This window comes from Colobus angolensis, unplaced genomic scaffold (genome assembly GCF_000951035.1).
Source record: "Colobus angolensis palliatus isolate OR3802 unplaced genomic scaffold, Cang.pa_1.0 Scaffold39, whole genome shotgun sequence".
NCBI classification, from domain to species: Eukaryota; Metazoa; Chordata; class Mammalia; order Primates; family Cercopithecidae; genus Colobus; species Colobus angolensis.
The window spans coordinates 1,244,090-1,253,601 of NW_012117265.1; the positions used below are offsets into that span (position 1 = coordinate 1,244,090).

At 48.2% G+C, this 9,512-nt stretch overlaps 1 protein-coding gene across 1 annotated transcript in view; it reads right to left on the reverse strand.

Moving 5' to 3' along the window:
* Window positions 1-8,822, reverse strand: part of LOC105520823 (zinc finger protein 69) — a 75,037-nt gene extending 66,215 nt beyond the window's left edge. Inside the window, exon 1 of the mRNA XM_011954766.1 lies at window positions 8,593-8,822. Within this exon, the coding sequence (XP_011810156.1) occupies window positions 8,593-8,655 (63 nt within the window). The 5' untranslated portion in view covers window positions 8,656-8,822. The remainder of the gene's footprint in view (window positions 1-8,592) is intronic.
* Between the last annotated feature and the right edge of the window lie 690 nt (window positions 8,823-9,512).

Genomic DNA, 9,512 nt, shown 5'->3' on the forward strand with positions numbered 1-9,512 from the left:
TTTTTGAGACGGAGTCTCGCTCTGCCACCCAGGCTGGAGTGCAATGGCCGGATCTCAGCTCACTGCAAGCTCCGCCTCCCAGGTTTATGCCATTCTCCTGCCTCAGCATCCTGAGCAGCTGGGACTGCAGGCGCCCGCCACCTCGCCCGGCTAGCTTTTTTGTATTTTTTAGTAGAGACGGAGTTTCACCGTGTTAGCCAGGATGGTCTTGATCTCCTAACCTCGTGATCCGCCCGTCTCGGCCCCCCAAAGTGCTGGGATTACAGGCTTGAGCCATCATGCCCGGCTTTATGTTATCTTATCTTATTTTATCTTATTTACTGGCATTTCGCTCTTAGTGCCCAGGCTGGAGAGCAATGGTGTGATCTCGGCTCACTACAACCTCCACCTCCCAGGTTCACATGATTCTCCTGTTTCAGCCAACCGAGTAGCTGGGATTACAGCCATGCACCACCACGCTTGGCTAATTTTGTACCTTTAGTAGTGACGGGGTTTCACCAGATTGGTCAGGCTGATCTTGAACTCCTGACTTCGGGTGTTCCTCCCGCCTCAGCCTCCCAAAGTGCTGGGATTACAGGCGTGAGCCACTGTGCCCAGTCTGGGCATCTGTTTAAGGTAATGTGAAACTACAACAAACCAGGTATTGTCAGCCAATGATACAAGTGGTGAACACTTAACAAAAAAAGCAGGGACAAATGGTTCTCTATCGGAGAATAATCAATCTGCTACCCATCATCTCCATATACAATAATTTAATTGATTCTAGAGCTGCCGGATATGGTGAGTTCTTATAATTATATGTTACCTTAGCATGCATTTTCTTTATGGATTTAATTTTCTCATAACAGAAGAAAACTTTATTCAAACTCAACAGAGTTTCTAGTTCTCCACCTCCTCCCAGTTCCTCCATGGGATCAACTCATATATATTTCTTACACGACTGCATTCTGGTGACCACCTCCCTGTGGGACAGCTAGATATAACCAATTTGAGTTGTCTCGCTAACCCTTACATCCCACATGGATGGCACAGACCAGCTTTTAATCACAGTGTGACTTCACAGAACTAGTGCCTGCTTGCTCTAAATCCACCAGAAACAACTCCCCGAGAGACACCTCCTTGGTCAATTCCCTGGACCCTGAGAAAAGCTCTGGCCCACAGGTCCCTGTCTGTCCTGCTCCCCACCTGCTGGTTGAATGTGCATCCTGGATGTCCCCCCCCGTCTGTGTTGCTCTGCAGGTGTGCTGCCCTCATCTCCTGGGATTGTGAGCAGTGCCCTGTGATGTCATGGGCTTTGCTGAGTTGCCTCTTCTGTGTCTCACTGACCTACGCAGTCATTCTTGGATTTGGCCCTAGTGAAAAATGCAAAGTAAAGTTAATTTGAAACACTCAAGCTGCAATGTATGAACAATTCTTTACAGGGACAAGCCCACAGAGGGGCAGTGCTGGCTGGAACACAGTGATGTCTGACTCATGCGTCAGCACAGGTCACGCTGTCACATGAGACATCTCTCCACCCCCATCCTCCTCACCGAAGCGCTGAGTGACTACTTTCCACCAACACCGCACTATACCCTGCTGTGTACCCGCTTCCATATTCTGATTTGCAGGCTACTGGTCCAGCCTGCTGGGGTGGGCTTTCCTTGTCTTTTGGGATTTTGTCTCCCTTGACAGTTGACACAATCCAGAGGACAGGACTCATCTCTCCTTTCCTCAATAGCACCATCCAACCGGCTGACCAGCCGCGTGTCTCCAACTTATGAAAACTGGGGTTGGGAAGGAAAAGCTGAGCATCTCCAGGGGTTGGCTATCTAGATGCAGAGTATACCAGGAGTCTCCCTGCACCAGAAGGCATTCAGCTGCTCTCTTGGGAGTCCCCATTCTCCTACCTCACTCTGTCCCCTGGGACGAGTGACCCAGGGGCTGATACTCACGAGGCCCTCCAAGAGACAGGGCAGCTGTGGGCATATTAGGTCACCCCAATTCTGCCACCCAGGACCAAGAAAACATAGGAGAGTGCACTGAAGACACAATACCCTTTGAAGTTTCCAAAGGGGAGCCTCAACCAAAAGACAATCTGATAAGATCTCTGTTTTTAGGCCGGGCGCGGTATCTCAAACCTGTAATCCCAGCACTTTGGGAGGCCGACGCAGGTGAACACAAGGTCAGGAGATCGAGACCATCCTGGCAAACATGGTGAAACCTCGTCTCTACTAAAGAGACGAAAAAACAAAAATTAGCTGGGCGTGGTGGCGGGCACCTGTAGTCCCAGCTACTCGGGAGGCTGAGGCAGGAGAATGTCATGAACCCGGGAGGCAGAGCTTGCAGTGAGCCGAGACTGTACCACTGCACTCCAGCCTAGGTGACTTGAGCAAGACTCTGTCTCAAAAAAAAAAAAAAAAAAAAGACCTCTGTTTTTAGGACAGATGAAAGGAGGAGAAGCATACACATTTTGACATGGGAGTGTCTGGTGGTGATTCTCTGAACATTTCACATGAGAGGAAAGGAGAAGTGCTCAATGACGATTTCCCACCAACACTGCACTGTGTCCCCTGTGTACCCCCATGTATATCTTGCTTTGCAGGCTACTGCTCCACTATGTTGGGGTGGCTTTTCCTTGTCTTTTGGGATATTTCTCCCTTCATAGTTGAGACAATCCAGAGGACAGGAACCATTTCTCTTTTTCCTCAATAGCAACATCCAGTTGGCTGACCATCTATGTATCTCCAATGAATGGAAACTGGAGTTGGGAGAGAAAAGCTGCGCACCCCAAGAATTGGTTATTTAGATGAAGAGTATACCAGGCATCTCCTCCACCATTAGTCATTCAGGGGCTCCCTCGGGAGGCCCCACTCCCCTAGGCACTGATACCCACGAGACCCTCCAGGAGACAGGGCAGTCATGGGGATCTTGAGTCAGCCCCAGGCAGTTCCAAAACTCAAAACCAGGAAAAGACAGGAGAGTGTACGGAAGACACATCACCCTGTAAAGTTTCCAGATAGAAACCTCATCCCAAAGACATCCTGAGAACGTGTCTGTGTCTAGGAAAGATAAGAGGAGAGGCAGAAAGGTTTTTTCAGGAAAATGTCTAGTGGTGATTCTCTGCTTTCCTGTCACGTGAAATGTTCAGAAACGGATTTCACTGCAAGCCCTTGAAGAGTTAGGCTGTGGTATGAGGGTGGAAGATTTGAGGCCCTGCATCCCATATATTTGGAAAATGCCAGGGGAAACCAGTTTCCCTGGAGATTGTGAAAAAATTTAAATAAAAAACAATGAGACCAAACTGTATGCAATGTCTGAAGGTCCTACTTAAAGATCCTGAAATTAAATTTAAACACAACCCTTCAAAATTACTAATTTATAGAGAAATGAAATTTATGTTTAATCAGGCAGAATCCACCAATTAACCTCTGATTACATAACTAGAAATTTTCTACCTAAGTCAGGCCAGGCAAGCTGGCTTCTACCTGTAATCCCACCACTTTAGGAGGCCAAGGTGGATGGACCACTTGAGAACAAGAGTTCGAGACCAGCCTGGCCAACATGGTAAAACCCCGTGTTTACTAAAAATACAAAAATTAGCCAAGTGTGGTGGCACGTGCATGTAATCCCAGCTACTTGGGAGGCTGAAGTAGAATTACTTGAACCCAGGAGGCAAAGGCTGCAGTGAACTGAGATTGTGCCACTGCACTCCAACCTGAGCCACAGAGTGAGACCCTATCTCAAAACAAACAAACAAACAAACAAACAAAAACAACAAAGTAATTCAAATATTTAAGCTGGTGGATTTCTATCTTGAAGCAATGTGATCATGGGGTTCAGTCACATGACACACAGCTTTCACATGGCCAGCTGGAACTCTCCTTTCCCTGATTACAGATTCACCTTCTTTCTTATCTACAGTGTTTTGTAAAATGTTCTAAATGACTGAAAGGAAACAGGAAAGGCCCTTTCCCTCTTCATTTTTTTTTTTTAATTTAATATGATTTTTCACAATTGAGATGGGGTCTCACTATGTTGCCCAGGCTGGTCTTGAACTCCTGAGATCAAGCCATCCACCTGCCTCGGCCGCCCAAAGTGCTGGGGTTCCGGGTGTGAGCCATCCCGCCAGGCCCCTCTTCACTACTGATCTCTGTAGTAGATTAACTTCCCTCTTGACTTCCTCACACAAAGACTTCATGCCTATCACATTGTCTTCAGCTGGAATGTTAAATTCACTCTTTTAAATTGAAAAGGAAATAAAAACCAGCTAGAAAGAAAACAAGCTTTGGGGGAAAAAAGCAAACCCTAAAGAATTAAGTTGTTAGCCGGGTGCAGTGGCTGATATCTGTAATCCAGCACTTTTGGAGGCCAAGGAAGCAGGAGTGTTTGAGGCCAGGAGCTAGAGACCAGCCTAGGCTACATATCGAGACACCACCTCCGTAAAAAAAAAAAAAAAAAAAAAAAAAATCAGCCAGGTGTGCTGGTGGGCAACTGTAGTCTCAGCTACTTGGGAAGCTGAGGTGCTTGAACCAGGGAGGTCAAGGCTGCAGCAAGCCATGATCACACCACTGCTCCAGCCTGAGCCACAGAACAAGACATTAGCTCACAGAAAAAAATAAAATAAAATTATTGTACCTCATACATCAGCCTTGTATGGAAAATGCAATCCTATTATATTTATTTGCAATTTCCCTATATAAGTGTCAGGGAAGCAGGTGCCTAGGGGAGCCAGAGTAACACCAATTTAAGTTCAGCTCCATCTTGAGACTAACAAGAAACACTCCTTGCCAGTCACAATCGATGGTCATCAAAAGTTTCCCACGAAGGAAACAGCCTGAAGATGCCTGCAAGTATCCTTACACTCCCACAACAACAGAATGTCCTGATGTCCCAATACCCATAACAACATGTGCTTTCAAGATAATTACAGTTATGTTTTAATGCACTTAGGTGCTAAAATGTAAAGGGTAGTTTTCTTTAAATCAACACAGTAATAAATTTTGTGACGCTGTCAGCCCACATGCAGGTAGGCACAGGTTAGTTTAGTCTTCACATAGACAAGACTCCCACATAAGAAAAACTTAGTACATTCCTCTACTTGCTTTATAAAGATGCTGTATGCTGTAACAGAGAATCACTCTTTCTTTTCCTTCCTTCCTTTTTTTTCTTTTTCTTTCTTCCTCCCTCCCTCCCTCCCTCCCTTCCTTTCCTTTCCTTTTTTTTTTTTTTTTAATAGAGACAGGGTCTCGCTGTGTTGGCCAGCTGGGTCTTGAACTCTTGCCTCCCGAGTACATGGGACTACAGGTGCAGGCCACCAAACCCAGCTAATTTTTGTTATTTTTGGAAAAGATGGGGTTTCCCTATGTTGCCCAGGCAACATGGTCTTGAACTGCTGACCAGAAGTGATCCTCCCGCTTCGGCCTCCCAATGTGCTTGGAAAACAGATCTAAGCCATCATGCTAGCCCAGAGTAAGCTTTCAACAAACTCTCTTCTCACTGCACTTTGTGACTCATCTTGAATTCCTTCCTGTGTGAGATCCAAGAACTCTCTTGGGGTCTGATCAGGACCTCTTTTCCTGGTGATATAAGCAAGAACTTAACTTCCAATTTTAGAATACTGAGTCCACTTCTCCCGAGTCTATTTTTTTCCTGAATGGGCCATTGCTATCTTTCCGCTTGAATAAACTCTTCAAACTGAAATCTGAACCTTTCAATTATTTTGAGTTGACAAGTCCAAATAAGGCAACTGCAACTCTGCCACCAATCAAGCATTTATCTGGTTTGTCTCCTCATGCACCTAATAAAAGCCTAGCCTTCAACCTGTAAACTAAAAATAAAAACATACCTTCTGGTCCGGTGAGGTGGCTCACACCTGTAATCTCAGCACTTTGGGAGGCCGAGGCGGGTGGGTCACTTGAGGTCAGGAGTTCGAGAACAGCCTGGCCAACATGGTGAAACCCCATCTCTACTAAAAGCGCAAAAATTAGGCGGGCCTGGTGGTGCGTGTGAGGAAAAGAAAGAGAGATCGGATTGTTACTGTGTCTATGTAGAAAAGGAAGGCATAAAAAACTCCATTTTGGTATGTACTAAGAAAAATTATTCTTCTTTGAGACGCTGTTAATCTGTAACTTTAGCCCCAACCCTGTGCTCACAGAAACCTGTGCTGTATTGAATCAAGGTTTAATGGATTTAGGGCTGTGCAGGATGTGCCTTGTTAACAATACGTTTGCAGGCAGTATGCTTGGTAAAAGTCATCGCCATTCTCCATTCTCTATTAACCAGGGGCACAATGCACTGTGGAAGGCCGCAGGGACCTCTGACCAAACAAGCCTGGGTATTGTCCAAGGTTTCCCCCCACTGAGACAGTCTGACATACAGCCTCGTGGGAAAGACCTTATATCCCCCAGCCCGACACCTGTGAAGGGTCTGTGCTGAGAAGTAGTCAAAGATGGAGGCCTCTTTGAAGTTGAGATAAGAGGAAGACTTCTGTCTCCTGCTCGTTCCTGGGAATGAAATGTCTCCGTGTAAAGCCGACCATTCATTCTATTCTGAGAGAGGAGAAAACCCGCCCTGTGGGAGGCGATATATGCTGGCAGCAGCACTGCTCTGTTACTCTTTGCTACACTGAGATGTTTGTGTAAAGTGAAACAGAAATCTGGCCGACGTGCACATCCAGGCACAGTACCTTTCCTTGAACTTACTCATGATACAGGTTCCTTTGCTCACATGTTTCCCTGCTGACCTTCTCCCCACCATCACCCTGTGGCCCTGCCACACTCCCCTCGCCAAGATAGTAAAAATAATGATCAATAAATACGGGGGGAACTCAGAGACCAGAGCCGGTGTAGGTCCTCGCATGTTGAGCACCAGTCTCCTGAGCCCACTGTTCTTTCTCTATACTTTGTCTCTGTGTCTTATTTCTTTTCTCAGTCTTTCATCTCCACCTGATGAGAAATACCCACAGGTGTGGAGGGGCAGGCCCCCTTCAGGTGTGTGCCTGTAATCCCAGCTACTCGGAAGGCTGAGGCTGGAGAATCGCTTGAATTTGGAAGGTGGAGGTTGCAGTGAGCCGAGATCGAGCCATTGCACTCCAGCCTGAGTGACAGGAGGAGACTCTGTTTCAAACAAAAACAAAAACAAAGTACCTTCCCAGGTAAGGGAAGTGACCGGCTCTTGGCCAAGGGGACCCCCAAAAAACCCTGAAAATTGAGTTCCTCTGTATGACAGGATGGGAGGTGACACAGGCCTCCTTACACCCTCTCCCTTTAGGAGTTTAGATGCAGCAACTGACGCACATTCATGTAAAAACAGACATCATCAGACTGGAAAAAAAAGACTCCTGTGGCAATAAGATACCAAATTACAAACAAGACCTAAGGCCACGCAAGGCAAGGGTAAGTCATGCCTTAGAATTCATAAAATCTAGAGAAACAGGCCTGTTTTTTGGCTGGAATGGAATCAAGTGGCAGATAACAGACCCTCTTCCTTCAGCATTCCTTCCTACCTCCTCCAAACTTGAGACAAAGCCTCACACACTCAACCAGCTGCCACCTACAGAATCCCTCAACCACCTGTGCCTTCTAACCCCCCTTCCACAAGTCCCACCCTTTCTGTTTTTTGTTTTTGTTTTTGTTAGACAGTCTCACTCTGTCGCCAAGGCTGGAGTGCAGCGGCACTGTGTGGGCTCACTGCAACCTCCCTTTCCTGGGTTCAAGCAATTCTCCTGCCTCAGCCTCCAGAGTAGCTGGGATTACAGGCCTCCACCACCACGCCCGGCTAGTTTCTTTTTTATATTTTTAGTAGAGACGGGGTTTCACCATGTTGACCAGGCTGGTCTTGAACTCCTGACCTCAGGTGATCAGCCTGCCTCGGCCCCTCAAAGTGCTGGGATTACAGGCGTGAGCCACCGCGCCCGGCCAGGTCCCTTTCTGCCAAAGGAACTTACATTTCCAGTAACTAATTCATTATTTTCCCTGCAATTCCTGTCTCTAAAATGAATAAAACCAAACGGTTTTGAGCCGCCTCGGGACCACTCACTCCAGGCTTCTTGGGGATGTTTTTCCCTCGGCCAAGGTCTCTCCTATTCGGCTCCGAACAAACTTCTTTATTTTACATAGTTTGGCTTTTTCCTTTGACAAACCACAAGCCAGGACTGGGTGTGTCTCATTCGTGAATCGCTGTTTGCTCAAATGAACTCTTTGTTAACCTTCCTCAGTTTAGTTTTTAACAAGAGAAGAAGTGGACACTGGGGGCCCCACAGACCGCTGCTCCTCCTACGCACGAACTCCACACCCGAGTCGGGATCCCCCCCATGACCCTCCCGCGGCTTCCGCACAATCTGGGTAGACGCGTGGCTGCGGGCGCGGAGCTGCCCAGAGAGGGGTCTGGAGCCGCAGTCGCCGCGCAGGGACAGGACAGGACGCCTGGTGTCCCGGCTGTCGGCCCAGCCACACCCAGCAGCCGAGGGGACCGAGGGCCGAGCGGCTCCAGGAGGACTTGGTCCCAGATCCCGAAGTCGCCCGCAGGAAGGCCGGGGTCTCGCCACAGTCGGTTCCCGTCGGTCCAGGCAGCCCCTCCCCCGTCTCACGACACCCAGCCCCAGACACGCACCATTTCCTGGCTTTCAGATGTCCCGCGGTCCTCTCTACACCTCCTGTGACTACAGCAGGGCATAGTGTAGGTGACAGAGCGACAAAATCCTGGGTAGAGGCACCAGGTCCCTCTCGGGGCTGGAAAGACCGGATCCGAACCGCGGCCCGCTCAGCCACAAAGGTGAGGGCAGGAATGCGACCCCCTCCGCGTCTGGATGAACTGTGGGCAGGGCCACGCCCCAGTGCCTCTGATTGGATGGAATGCTAGGCCCCGCCCCGCATGTCTGAGTGACAACAGCGAAAGCCCTGGGTATCAGGCCCTGCAGAGCCAGACTCACGAATTTTAACCACTGCTTTCCTAAGGGTGAGCTCCTTCCTGCACTCTGGTTATTGGATAGTTGCATTTCAGCCAAACTTGCTATTGATAGAGGAGAACGCTAGCGTCCTCCTCACTCAAGGGACTGTCCCTCTCCTTCGTTCTGCACGGGGTCACAGGAGTGTGCGGGGAATTTCAGACTCAGTGTCCACAGGAGCCATTTCCTGCCTCAGAGCAGCAGTGGAACGGAGACCAGGCCGGGCACGCCTGCACCAGGAGGAGAGGCATATGTCCTCAAGCGGGCCGCAACTGGGGATGAGGCATGGCCAAGACTTGCTCACTTACCCCATCCCCTCCTCACAGTGTGAAAATGCTCCCTTCTTCCAGATCTTCATTTTCACCAGCAGCAAACTCTCTCCTGGGATTAATTTAAGCTTTTGACCTAAATAAACTGTCAACTTTATCCAGGTGACGCCCCCCAAACAATTCTGTCTCTAGCCTGATCTTCACACATTTTCTTTATATATACGAAGATCTTTGTTGGATATAAAATGCTTTAGGAATAAATTCTTGGTCCTGCGAAGTAAAACTAACACTTAGGGAAAAGTTTAATTTGTTTAGCA